This window comes from Drosophila santomea, chromosome 2R, assembly GCF_016746245.2.
Source record: "Drosophila santomea strain STO CAGO 1482 chromosome 2R, Prin_Dsan_1.1, whole genome shotgun sequence".
Taxonomy (NCBI): domain Eukaryota; kingdom Metazoa; phylum Arthropoda; class Insecta; order Diptera; family Drosophilidae; genus Drosophila; species Drosophila santomea.
Window position 1 is genome coordinate 3,480,025 of NC_053017.2, and position 14,410 is coordinate 3,494,434.

Here is a 14,410-nt window from a genome sequence, read left to right on the forward strand (position 1 = left end):
GTCACTTTTAAAATTATCATTTTTAAAATGTTTTCGAACTGTAACTTTTTTATTTGTATTCAAGGTACCTATTTATTTGCATTCCCAGTTACTTTTCATTTAATTGTCTTAGCCAACGAAATAGTCTGCGACGAAATTCTTTTTACTTTACAATGTTGATATAACGGTATAGATAAAAAAGAATCCAGACAAAGATAGGTAATGGCCAGCCAATCCAACATTTAGCAAACACAAAATTCCAGATTATCAAAAAAATAAATGAAATGAGAAATTAAACGTACTGTAACTTTTATTAATTTCAGCATATTTGTATTCGCCCAAAATAACAGCTCTTGCTAGAAATCCTGTGGGGGTTAATTGAATTATTTGAAATTTTAGAGAAATAGAAAAAGAAAGCTATAAAAGCTTTCCTAGAGATAGTACAGTTTTGTTGACAAATTTTTAAACAGAACATTAAAGAGAGCTACTATTCGCATTTCGCTCCGGTCAGCAGTTTTTAAAATTTGTAAAATTCTTTTTATTTTCTTAAACATACAGCAATGTGCAAGTCAACATATATCTTTCAGTTTTTGGTTGTTTGTGGGCGTTAATGGCAAAATATTTTTGGCAAATCAAGAAAAATTTTCAAAAACAAAAATGTAAAAAATATCAAAATATTTTTCAAAATTGTGTGCGCTGCGTATCTGCATGCTGAATCTCAACTTTCTAGTTTATGTAATTCCTAAGACTTCGAAGTTTCTACGGACAGACGGACATGGCCAGAACGACTCGGCTATTGATCCTGATTAAGAATATATATAAAAAAAAAAGAGTACACTTGATTTGTTGAAAAGTAACATGCGGAAGGAATCGTTTCTGATCATATAAAGTATACATATGTATGTATTCGTGATTCGATTTGGCCCTGTCCGTCCGTATGAACGTGGAGATCTTAGGAATTATAGTATACAAGCCAGAGACAGACGCAGCGCAAGTTTGTTGACCCATGTTGCCACGCTCACAAACCGCCCAAAACTGCCACGACCACACTTTTAAATGTTTTGAAATTTTTTCATTTTATTGTTAGCCTTGTGAATTTATTTGCTAAAAAATTGTTTGCCACGTCCACTCGCCCGCAAGCCGTCAAAAACTGTCAATGTTAAGTAACTGAGTAACGGGTATCAGGTAGTCGGAGAACTCGACTATCACGTTCTCTCTTGTTTTATTTTAATATCTGTTGTGTTATTGAGTTCGTATATACTACATATACATATACACATATCTATACACATATCTATGATTTTGTACATCAAAATATTTTATGGAATACATATTTTTGTAGCCGAAGGTTCCAAGAAGAAAAACCACAAACGTAAGTCCAAGAATCCTTCTCTGAGGAACGAGCATATCCGGGCATATCTAAGCAAGGTTTTTATACCATTTACTCGTAGAGTAAAAGGGTGACAGGTAATGAAAAGTATGTTACTGGCCGTTGAAAACACTTACGGCTGGCTAGGTTTGGCTCGGCTCCAACAGACCTGAGAGTTGCCATTTTTGCTTTCCTGCTAAGCGGCAAAGTATAAATTGGAAAAATATGTGTCTTTAACCAGACTGAAACTTTTTAATTGAAATATTTATTAATTATTATTAATACTTAGTCATTCTAACAGGAGCAAACTTTTAAGAATGGTTCTGATAGACTAGGGAAATGTTAAAAAGAAATAAAAAAAGAAAAGACATTGAAACAGATCCTAGCAAAGACAGTATTTCAGTTCCGTTCACATTTATTTGGCTGATCGATTCATTATTGTTTTAACATTTTAAATAAAATTTCGAGAGCAGATCAAAAGTGTTGCAGTACTTTTTAATAACAGATAAAGTAGTAGAAGAGAGTTTGATTTCGAATTTGCTCTCGCTGCTACTGCTCCCACCAATACTGAGACTTCTTCCATGGCGCCGCCGATCAAAGGGGGCGAGTGCTTCTAAGTAGTCGAATCTGAAGCGTTCTCGCGAGTAGGCGCGTTGAAACCTGAGACTGAAACCGCGTATGTACTTAATGTTAATATATTGCATTATAATAAAAAACCACGTGACGTCCAATCCACGGCCAACATCTGTTTTTGAAGTGTGTTGTAGGTGCCTTGGTTCCGGAACTGTTAATTACCATAAATAAATAAAAAAGCGAAGGACAATGTCTACCAACCTGCAAAAGGTAAGAAAGAAAATTCGTTGCTCATGTCAATGGCATCGCCTAACAATTTTCTCTTAGGGTTTTACGAGCTTGTGTTTTGCAAATTTTGTCCCATACCCCTTAACTTTCGTACAATGGCCGCGGTTGTGTTTAGGCCTTTACGTATTTAGATCGTAGCCACATTTGTACATCTATATGTTTGTATATTTATATCGGAAAGGTTTTACCCTTGCACTTATGTGCATACATTTATACTTACACATATAACGCTGATTAAATTCTTTAAAAGATTTTTATGATTACGATAACTTACGATAACTTTTTACCATATTTCATATGAATGTTTGAACATGTTTACAATGTCTTTATCAATATATGAATGAATATATTACAATATAAATATGAATTTTAGTCTCGCCAGATGATAAACCTACTTACATAAATAATACGTACTTACATATTTTTGTATGTATGTCCATATGTAAATGTTTCTTAAGATTTGTTGTGATGTTGGTTACCTTCTGTTAAAGAAAGTATGGTTCATTGGCATGTTATCACTGAATCATCGTCTAGGTAGGAAGTATATTGTCTTTGAGTACCTGCCTTAAATTCAACAAAATCTATTTAATAATAAATGTTTCGCATTCCTTTTTTGTTTTTGCGGTTCCATGTCGATTTGTAATCTCACAGAATGGTTGTTATCGCCTCGTGGATCGCTCACTTCTTCGTTCATTGCCGTTACCACTCTCCTTTATTGCACTTATCAGTACTTTTTATATTCCATTTTTGTATTGCGTGCGGCGCTCATTTCGAAGTTGTTCTGGCCTACAAATTGTAAGATTGAATTACATACATACGTACAGACATTCAGAAATGCATACATACATTCATTCATACATACATACATAGTTTGACTACATTGTTGCTTTTATATAGTAAACCTCTCAATGGCAGTAAGAAGCCATTCAGAGTTCCAAAGTTTCGATGCAGCCAAAGAATCCTATGTCAAAACCAATATGCCAATATAAATTATTCAAATATGCCAACTTTATGATGTTACTGGAAAATGTTTTTTTTTTTTAATTTTGCTGCAAAATAGGAAAAAAATTTTGCCAATTTTTCAATAATATATATAGATTATATCTATGTTGAAAACATATATTATTTATGCATTCGGCTTTTCACTACTTAGTATATATGCATATATGTACATACTGCCAAAAATATTTGTTTCAAATCTGTTTTTTTTTTTCAAAAAGTAATTAATATAACTACCGAGAAGTAAAGCTCTTTTTCAAGTTTAATCTGTATCCCCCTTGCACTTCATTTAATTGAGACACTCGATTATAGAGTTAAGTAGTAGGGTATATGCTATATTCGAGTTCCCCGACTATCTTATACCCGTTACTCAGCTAGTGTACATAAGTGCGATGGCGAAATTTTAATACTGACGGTTTTTGGCGGATTGTGGCAAATCGAGAGAAATTTTCAAGACTAACAAAAATGTGAAAAAATATCATAACATTTTTCAAAAGTGCGAATCTAGTATACCCTTTTACTCTACGCGTAACGGGTATAATTACACATTTTAGGAGATTTGGGAAGCTCAAAGAAGCTGGGTCCGCCAAAATCGAATTTTTGAAATTTGAAAGGTGGAATCGTTTGACCATCGTTTGACCATGTTTGACCACCAATTACTTTTTTTTGACCACGTCCAGTTTTGAAGATATGGATTTTCGAAAATTTTCGAAAATTTTCGAACTTCAAAAATTTGACTTTTTTGAACTTTTTTTTTTTTAAATCGCAATAACTTCGTTTGACCACGTTTGACCACCCTTTAGAATTTTGAAAAAACTTTTAGTTTAGAAAATATAAGCACTTAAGCAATTAAGCATTTTTCATACCCCAAAACTAAATATTTTCAAACAAAATCGTTTGACCATCCTTTAAAAATGCTTTTTATCGTTTGACCACCCTTTAAAATTTTTTTATTTCGTTTGCTTACCCTTAAAAAAAAATATTTTCGTTTGCCCAACTCTTAAAACTAAATATTTTCAAAAAAAATCGTTTGACCATCCTTTAAAATTGCATTCTATCGTTTGACCACCCTTCAGAAATTATTTTTTTCGTTTGCTTACCCTTAAAAAAAAATAAAAACGATTTCCCACCTCTTAAAACTAAATATTTTCAAAAAAAAACTTTTGACCATCCTTTAAAATTGCATTCTATCGTTTGACCACCCTTCAGAAATTATTTTTTTCGTTTGCTTACCCTTAAAAAAAAATAAAAACGATTTCCCACCTCTTAAAACTAAATATTTTCAAAAAAAAACTTTTGACCATCCTTTAAAATTGCATTCTATCGTTTGACCACCCTTCAAAAATTATTTTTTTCGTTTGCTTACCCTTAAAAAAAAATATTTTCAAACAAAATTCAAATAAATCTCACAATTTTGGCAAAATACTCTCTCTTTCTCTTTCTTACTCCCAAGAAACGATTAAAGACCGGAGGTGTATTTGTATAGAACCAACACATGCATATAAATAAAACACACATACACGTTTTCGGTTCTGCTATCTGCACTGAAAAAATCAAATTTAATAAAAAATGAAAATACTTATTTTTAATGCTTATGAAAACCCCAAATTATGTTGGATAACAATATGGTAAAGCAAACACAATTGTTATTAATTTTTCTGGGTTGTATGTATGTAAACCAATTTGCTAGCAACGAAACGTACGACTGATTTTTAGCTATGCAGCTTTTCAGTCGGACAGCGAAGTAACTGTTAAGCAAATGAAATTGTTGTTGCTCAGCATAAGAAACTAGTGAAGAATAAGCAGAATACACAATAATGTTTTTGTAATATGTACGTATGTATGCATTGTCAAGTACCGGCAAGTACCAAGTGTGCGTGTGAATTGGTGCCACAGCTTACTGAAATAAATTTTACATGAACCAGACAAACAAACAATTACGTTCTTGGGAGTAAGAAAGAGAAAGAGAGAGTATTTTGCCAAAATTGTGAGATTTATTTGAATTTTGTTTGAAAATATTTTTTTTTAAGGGTAAGCAAACGAAAAAAATAATTTTTGAAGGGTGGTCAAACGATAGAATGCAATTTTAAAGGATGGTCAAAAGTTTTTTTTTGAAAATATTTAGTTTTAAGAGGTGGGAAATCGTTTTTATTTTTTTTTAAGGGTAAGCAAACGAAAAAAATAATTTCTGAAGGGTGGTCAAACGATAGAATGCAATTTTAAAGGATGGTCAAACGATTTTTTTTGAAAATATTTAGTTTTAAGAGTTGGGCAAACGAAAATATTTTTTTTTAAGGGTAAGCAAACGAAATAAAAAAATTTTAAAGGGTGGTCAAACGATAAAAAGCATTTTTAAAGGATGGTCAAACGATTTTGTTTGAAAATATTTAGTTTTGGGGTATGAAAAATGCTTAATTGCTTAAGTGCTTATATTTTCTAAACTAAAAGTTTTTTCAAAATTCTAAAGGGTGGTCAAACGTGGTCAAACGAAGTTATTGCGATTTAAAAAAAAAAAAGTTCAAAAAAGTCAAATTTTTGAAGTTCGAAAATTTTCGAAAATTTTCGAAAATCCATATCTTCAAAACTGGACGTGGTCAAAAAAAAGTAATTGGTGGTCAAACATGGTCAAACGATGGTCAAACGATTCCACCTTTCAAATGTCAAAAATTCGATTTTGGCGGACCCAGCTTCTTTGAGCTGATTTGGGAGACTAAGCTCATAAAATCAATAAACCAGGTTACTCACAACTTAAGTTAAGAGCGTGGCCAATTAACACAAAGCCCAATAATAAATTTGATAAACGTGATAACTATTTTATAAGGAATGAGATTAGTACGGTTAATACGATGTAAAAAACGTAAATAACAGCACTGAATATTAAATATACTTATAGCTTTATTTAAATTTGATACACTGCGATTTAGTTGTTATTTGGTCGTTTGCTGATTATTACCAAAATTTTACTAATATATGTAACTAAATAATTACTAAAGTTGTTTGATTTTTAATTTTCGACTTAGTCTATTATGCTTAATTACTTTCCGTTTCTTAACTGAAGAAACCTAAACAACAGCAATAGGCAACATGGCAATAAAAACTGGACGGGCTTGATAAGAGTGTGTGTGGTGGAGGTTGAAGTTTTCTTTTAAAAGTTCGATGCGTCTCACGATGATTGCTTGGAAACTTCCATAAATTAAGTCTCTGCGTTCGTCAAAAATTTGAATTGCTTACATTTTCTTTAAATTCTCTTTATTCTATATCATTATACCCGTTACTCGTAGAGTAAAAGGGTATACTAGATTCGTTGAAAAGTATGTAACAGGCAGAAGGAAGCGTTTCCGACCATATAAAGAGATCTCAGGAACTACAAAAGCTAGAAAGTTTAAATTAGGCATACAGACTCCAGAGACATAGACGCAGCGCAAGTTTGTCGATTCATGTTGCCACGCCCACTCTAACGCCCACAAACCGCCCAAAACTGCCACGCCCAACCTTTTGAAAAATGTTTAGATATTTTTTCATTTTTGTATTGGTCCTGTAAATTTCTATTGATTTGCCAAAACACTTTTTGCCACGGCCACTCTAACGCCCACAAACCGCCAAAAACTGTCAGTGTCATAGACTCTCCTTCGCACTTCTACTAGCTGAGTAACTGGTATCAGATAGTCTGGGAACTCGACTATAGCGTTCTCTCTTGTTTTATTATCAATTTTATGAAATATAAAACCAAAACTAATAAAAATATATTTCAAAATTGTGAGTGTGGTTTGTGGGCATGACAAAGTATTTTTGGACAATTGAAGAGGCATAATTTAAAAAAAATTAAATTAATGCTTATTACAACAACTACTTTAAAGAAGTTTAAGTATCTCTCTAATGGCTAAGAATTATAGGAAAGTTATTGTAAGTACTATTCCCAGTATTTTTACCTGTTACCCTGATTCCTCGCCGTTGTACGCAGTGAACATCAGTAAAAAAACGAAGTAGGAACAATATTTGTTTGGTTTCTACATAGCCGTCAGTAAGGTAAACCGGGCCACACGGTGGGTGTGGGATGCGTCCTTAGTTCATAGTGCACAAACGTCTACAGCTGCCGAGAGAGCGGAGCGGTACGGGATTTCTATTTCGGCTTCCTCTGGGTCTGGGTTTTGTAACGATGAGTCAGTTTGTTTTCGTACGCCCAGCTGGGAACTATTTATCGCTTTGAGCTAAACGAAAAGACTTCCAGTGTGCCTTCGCTACTTGTTTTAAATTTATATAATACGATTTATATTATATAGTACATAAATATTTTTATATACTACGCGTAGCATGAAACAGCGAAATCGTAGGAATAATAAAGCACTCAAACGTCGCCAGCAGCCAGACAATAATAATCAAAAGTGTTGTTTGAGTAAAAAGCATTTTAATAGCAATGTAGGCCATTTATAAATAATATATCCATAATATAATAATATAATATATATAATTTTATAGTATATATCTTATTAGATAATTTTCCTTGTCGAAAATTCAACTACTAATAACTTTCAATTGTGTTACCTTCCATCGTCATTGCCTATTTAATCAATATAAATTTGGTTAGCCCTCTAAATGCATTTGCATTTTCTTTCTTGAAATGTTTTTGTTATTTTTAGTACACCACCAGTACCGGGGTGAATTGTTTTTCTCTGCCTCTCACTCTTTTTCTTTTATTGGAATTCTCTTTGCGGCCGCTTTCTCTTTCAAGTTTTAAAAAAACACAACCCACCACTCTATCGTACACAGGCGACCCTTGAGGAAATTCGCATTGCGGCCGCGCGTATTTGCCGAGACTATCTAACTGGACCCTGGAAAGTGGTTACTCCACAGAATTTGGTGGTGAAGCGCATAAGGTAAGCCTTCTTGTCATAAAAAATGATTGTATTGTATTGTAATAAGACTCTTTATTAATTAGGAGAGACTTAAAGACTCTACTGAAGCACAACATTTCAAAAATACTTTTTTCTTCCAGTGGCGGTCTGTCAAATTTTTTGTATTACGTAAGCCTTCCCAATTTAAATGACTACGATGAACTGGAGGAACAAAAACAGCAGCAGGCAAATGTCAAAGTCAGCGAAGATGTCATAGCGGCCACCGAAACTATGACCAATAGCAGCATGATTTTCACTCACGACGATGACTCGGCTGCCAAGGCGGTTGGTGTAACATTCGTGGCGACGAAATTAATAAAAAACGAAGACGTCACTGAAGCAGCACCAAGCGCCAAACAAGCACACAAACGTCAGCGGTGCGATAGTGATAGTCGCGACTCCAGTTCTTCGAAACGATTGCACGCCCTCAAGCAGGAACCCCGTGAGGTAGGTCATCCACAGTTGTACCTGAAATCCTCTTCACAAGTTCTTCCTTGATAAACCCCCACAGGTCCTACTGCGAATTTATGGTCAGACCCATGGCGATCACGCGCTGGAGAGCATGATTACCGAGTCCGTAGTATTCGCCCTTCTCAGTGAACGAAACTTCGGCCCGAAACTGCACGGAATCTTTCCGGGTGGACGCATTGAGCAATATATTCCGGTATGTTGGGTAAAGGGCTTAAAAGTGTTTCTGCGTTTTATTATTCTTAAAAATAATATAGCTTTGAAAAAGATTTTCTCTTTTGAAAATAGTCTTAATTTATTTTGTATTTTTTTATTCGTGTCTTTACAAGAATTTTAAAAACAAACTACATTCAGTGCTCCTTTAAATATTAATATTAAAACCGTTTAAATTTTACGTCTGAATGTACTTACATACGACTATATATATTATATTATATATTTATATATAGAGTATAGTATAGTATACTTTAGTATATATATATATATATAAAATATATACATATATAAATATATAATTCCAATAAATTGAAATAAACTAAAACTGCATTTAGATAAATTTAGATTTATTTCCTTCAGGCACGCGCTTTGACCACAGCAGAATTAGGAGAGCAACGAATATTGATGAAAGTTGCAGAGAAAATGGGTGAGATCCACAGTCTCAATATACCCATGTCTAAAGAACCCGATTGGATATGGAATTGTATGCAGCGTTGGGTTTCCGGTTTAGAGAGCATTGTTAGCGGCAGTGTTCAAACGAATCCAAAATCGTCGGTAGTGAAGAAGCAAATGCAATTGATGCGGACTTTTGACTACGTTCAAGAAATCGCCTGGATTAGGTCGATTATCGATGAAGGGGAATATCCAGTTGTGTTCTGTCACAATGATCTGCAAGAAGGCAACATTCTAATGAGACAATCGACAGCTGGTCAAAACGATGGGACCCCCCGGGAATCTATAAGTAGCCTGAGGTGTGTTAAATTACATGAATTATATGTAAATTAAAAATTATTTGTGTTGCTTTAACGAATGCTCCTAATACTTATTAGGTATTTATGATCTTGCCATTGTACCATTTTTTTTGTAGGTCCCAATTTAACATTATCAAAAAAATAATTGACAAAGTCTTTCTTCTGGCATAAAATGACAATGGATAAACAATTTTTTTAATAAACACATTTATTTATTTTACAGATCCAACTTCGATGAAACATTGGGTGATAGCCTTGATGGAAATAGCAATATATCGGACACAGAGACAAAGTAAGTAGACCACGATCGTTGCGGAACGTTTACTTAGCTCTTCTGATAACCCGTTATTTTGCTGTGGGTTGCTATCCAGTACCTACTTGTTATTGGCCCATTGGTCGTAAGTTCCTGCTCGCCAGACCTATATATTCATGCCTACAATTTTAGATGGCCGAAATTTGCTGCGGTCGTGGTTTGAGTTATAAAAATATGTTTTGGCCATATGCAATAGTATTATTGGCCAAAGCAAAATTAAATACAGGTTATTCATGACATTCGTTCAAAGCAATGTATTCCAAATTATAATTGAATCTTAAAACTTTCCGTGTCGTATAGCAAATCACATAGCGTGTCGCCTTCACCATGTACTGAGCTGGACACAACGAATGACTCAGCCCTGGATGCCAGCTTCATAGGCGATAATGAGCCGGATCTTATTATCATTGACTTTGAATATTGTGCCTACAACTACCGTGGTTATGATCTTGCCAATCATTTTATTGAGTGGACTTTCGACTACACCAATCCACAGTTCCCTTACTTCTACCATAACTCAACCAACTGCGCAACTGTGCAGCAGCGCCGCGACTTTATTGTAAACTATTTAAAGAAGTATCACGATGACGAGAACTATAATATCACTGGTCAGGAGCTGATAAAAGTAGACGGTGAGATTCAGTTCTTTACAATGCTGTCTCATCTATTCTGGAGCCTTTGGTCCGTAATTAATGTCACATCGGCGATTGAGTTTGGTTATTGGGTGAGGAAATCTAAAACTGGTTTTTAAAAAAGTTATATATTCAAAATATCACTTATTTTTCAGGAATATGGTATTGCTCGAATTCTGGAATATCAAAAGCTAAAGGCAGCTTATCAAGCTAAATAAATCAAATATTTGAACCTTTACATACATCGAATCAGAACCATAGTTAACTAGACTAAACATAATTGACCTTTCAATACCCGTCCGTCTTTGTCCGTGTTTATAACATTTTTAGCAGACATTTTTTTTAGTTGGTTAACTTATCTAGTTCATACAAAACATTAAAAAATATCAAACTTTTTAAAAAGACTGTCAGAATTTGCAATGAATAATTTGCTTTTCATAATTGGAAATTGCGTCAGACAGGTTAAAGAAAATAACAATTATAACAATATTATGTATCTTTAATAGTTGTTCCTATTGCGAAAGTGGTACAAGATTGTTTAGCAGATACGATTGAAAGTATTACAGTCAGCACCAATCACATCCTTTAATATTGTATTTAAGGCAATCTTATTCCTTGCTTGTATAGATTATATTTCCCATACACAAACACGTTATATTACTTTCGAATTTATGACTTCCTAATTAAATGTCTTATAAGTTTAATCATTACTTTCGCATCTAAGTAATGCTTTTTATTTATCACACTATACTATTTGATACAGTAAAGTTTTAGTTGTATTTTATATCAAAATTATATTTCATTTAATTCATGAAGGACTTCTTACGATCTGAGTAATTTGGCCATTTTCAATCGAGTTCCTTCAATGAATCTTACTAACTGTGCCAATTAATATTTTTTTGCTTTTAGAATTAAAATTGGTTGAGTACATGGTAATTAAAAAAAACAAATACGGAAATGCAAAGACCTCTTTTTAAACATGGCAGTAATGTTTGCAATGTGTAACCACATATCAATTGATATGCTAAACAAAGTGTTGGCAACGCCTACCGTAACGCCGACAAATCGTACCACATTTTTGAAAAAGGTTTTGATACTTTTTCATTAGTCTTGTAAATCTATATCGATTCGCCAAAACACTTTTTTCCACGCCCAAAACTTCGACGCCCCACTATTGAACATTTTTATACCCGTTACTCGTAGAGTAGAGTCCGGCTGTCCGTACGTATGAACATCGAGATCTCAGGAACTACGAAAGCTAGAAAGCTTGAGATTAAGCATGCAGACCCCAGAGACATAGACAAGTTTGCTGGCCCATGTTGCCATGCCCACTTAAGGCCCACAAACCACCCAAAACTGTCACACCCACTCTTTTGAAAAATGTTTTTATATTTTTTCATTTTTTTATTAGTCTGTTAAAAATTTATTGATTTGCAAAAAAATTGTTTGCCATGCCCACTCTAACTCCCACAAACCGCCCAAAGCTCCCACGACCACACTTTTGAAAAATGTTTTAATATTTTTAAATGTTTTTTCACAATTTTGTTAGTCTTGTAAATAATTCTCGATTTGCCAAAAAACTTTTTGCCACGCCCACTCTAACGCCCACAAACCGCCAAAAACTGTCAGTGTTGAAATTTCTCCTTCGCACTTCCACTAGCTGAGTAACAGGTATTAGATAGTCGGGAAACTCGACTATAGCGTTCTCTCTTGTTTTGATTTTTTTCATTGAACTATTTTTCTAGCCAATTTCTATCGATATGCGAAAAAGAATGTATAACTTTTACTTTCACACTCCCACTAGGTGAGTATCTAATAGTCGGGAAACTCAACTTTCTTTCGTCCCATGTTTAGGTGTTTTCCACAGCTGTTCAACCCAAATGTTGTTAAGCTCATGATGCAACTAAAAGAGATTTGGAGCAATTTGAATCACTCTAACGCCCACTCGTAAAAAAAAGAAAGTATAAAGAATATCCTAAGCGATGAGAACTCGACGTGTTGAATCCTGGGTGTTGGTAGACATGCTAATGGAATGGCATTATACATATAATTAAATAATCGCAATACTCATATGTAAAAAAAATATAATTTTATTTTACTGAATGATTACAATATTTTTTAGTTGAGAAGAACACCGACCGATTATAATTAGGTCTCAAACTGAACTCTGATAATTACTCTGATTTGATTGACGTTCAAGCCTCGGTTTCGAGCTTTTCTAATATGGACTTTAGACTTTAGGGTTCTGATCAAATGAAGAGAGAAAGCTTTGGAGTTGCTGACTTTAATAGTCTTCGCATTTCTCTTGGATTCAAGTGCATTCGCTCTTGGATACAAGTGCTCTTAGAATCTTATAATTTTGTTTATTGAAATCTAATACTTCTGTTTTCGGGATTGCGAGTCCGAGCTTTGAACGTGGGAACGCAACGATGATGCGAGGGCTTAAGCATAGATTGTTTAAATTAGGCAACGGATGTTTAGTCTACCAGTGGGTGACTTATCAGGTATCTGGTATCTGTTGGGTACATCCAGAGTTGTGTTGGGTGTATGGGTGTGTGGGTGTATTTGGGTGTACATGTTGTATGTGTATTAGTGTGTAGGCATGTGCTTAAGTCTTAGGGACTTATGGATATGTCACTCCCCCAATCATTGAATTTGGCCTGTCCTCAGGTCGTTAAATTTGGATATATCATAACATTGTTTTCTGGTTGAATATTTTCCTTGACATTAGTTTCAAGGTGCGGATGTTCTTCTTTTTGTTTACAATATTTGACAATAATTTTCTTAGGTATATTTTTAAACTTATATGCTAAATACAGAGTCAAACTAATTATCATGATGACAAAAGTTGTAATGTATATAATTTGGAAAAAGTTGTAGTGTTTTACATGTAATTTTATCATTTCTTTTGTTTCTAAGTGATTTATCGGTTCTAAGCGTGTAACATTGTTGGTGATATAAATCGTTTGTGTAAAATCTGCTACATTATTAGAAATTAGGAATTCGTCTATTTGCATGATACAATTTTTAATTTTAATGATGTTGTTTCCTGATATTAATATTTTGTTGTTTGTACAATCTTGGTTGACAACTGTTTCAGGAATATTCCATGTTAAAAGTATATTTGGTTCTATATAATTTATTTGGAAATTTCTTTGGGTTTTAATGTATTTGCATTGAGTTTGCTCTTGTTTAATAAGTCCAACAATACATTTGTCGAATATTAATTTATCTGTATCTTTATGAAATACTTGGTTATTGAATACATAAAACTTATCGAATATTTGCTCGGTTAGAATATAGTTATGTTCATCTGGGTACGGAACTATTTGAAATATCGGAACTTTAGTGACCTCGCTAGGAACGTGGGATATAATCAAAATTTCGTTCGTGTCTGTCTTGAGCCAAGTTGATGTTTTTATCTTTAGCATTTTCTCCGAATTTATGTGTTTCAAATAATCATGTTTTAGTAATTTTGGGTTAAAGATCCCTAATCTGGTTAATTGCATACCTAACTCGATGTCTTCTATGTATTCTGTAAACTGCTGTAGGTTGAATATCAGTATCGCAATTTGTTGGTTCTGTTCTTTTTCCACCTTGAGCCTATTAATTATGTCTATACCGCTGTTAATTATGTCGATAACCATGTTTAGATCATGGGTTTTAACGGAGTCTTCTGACATGTTATTAATTTTTTCCTCTAACTCCTCCCTGTCGTCTTCATCTAATGTACCAAATAAGTATTTATATGCCTTCCCTACTACGTTCAAGAGACCTCTTTTACTTCTGTTAATAATTCTTAATCCATTTATTTCCCGTTTTAGTTTATCGACTAAATATTGTATCTGAGGTACATTGGGATAGTCATTTGCATCAGTTACTAGATTTTCGAACATAAGCATTGTCTTTGTTATGTTTATACTTAAATA

General features: G+C 33.7%; 1 protein-coding gene and 1 long non-coding RNA gene across 5 annotated transcripts; both read left to right on the forward strand.

The window, feature by feature from the left end:
• Window positions 1–1,962: 1,962 nt before the first annotated feature.
• LOC120445637 (choline/ethanolamine kinase) lies at window positions 1,963–11,431 on the forward strand. 4 transcript variants are annotated; one of them, XM_039626178.2, is made up of 9 exons: window positions 1,985–2,024; window positions 2,106–2,191; window positions 7,976–8,082; window positions 8,145–8,547; window positions 8,612–8,764; window positions 9,145–9,536; window positions 9,760–9,828; window positions 10,150–10,573; window positions 10,637–11,431. In XM_039626178.2, the coding sequence occupies exons 2-9, from the start codon at window positions 2,171–2,173 to the stop codon at window positions 10,697–10,699; spliced, it is 1,632 nt and encodes a 543-aa protein (XP_039482112.1). In that variant the 5' UTR covers window positions 1,985–2,024; window positions 2,106–2,170; the 3' UTR covers window positions 10,700–11,431. The 4 variants fall into 4 exon arrangements, with proteins under 4 accessions (XP_039482113.1, XP_039482112.1, XP_039482110.1 ...); XM_039626179.2 differs by having other exon boundaries at window positions 1,963–2,191; window positions 8,202–8,547; XM_039626176.2 differs by lacking the exons at window positions 1,985–2,024; window positions 2,106–2,191 and adding an exon at window positions 7,385–7,624.
• Window positions 11,432–12,117: 686 nt separating this feature from the next.
• Window positions 12,118–12,584, forward strand: LOC120445639. Its single transcript, XR_005615771.1, has 2 exons — window positions 12,118–12,285; window positions 12,336–12,584. It is a non-coding gene; the product is annotated as an uncharacterized LOC120445639 (long non-coding RNA).
• Window positions 12,585–14,410: the final 1,826 nt, after the last annotated feature.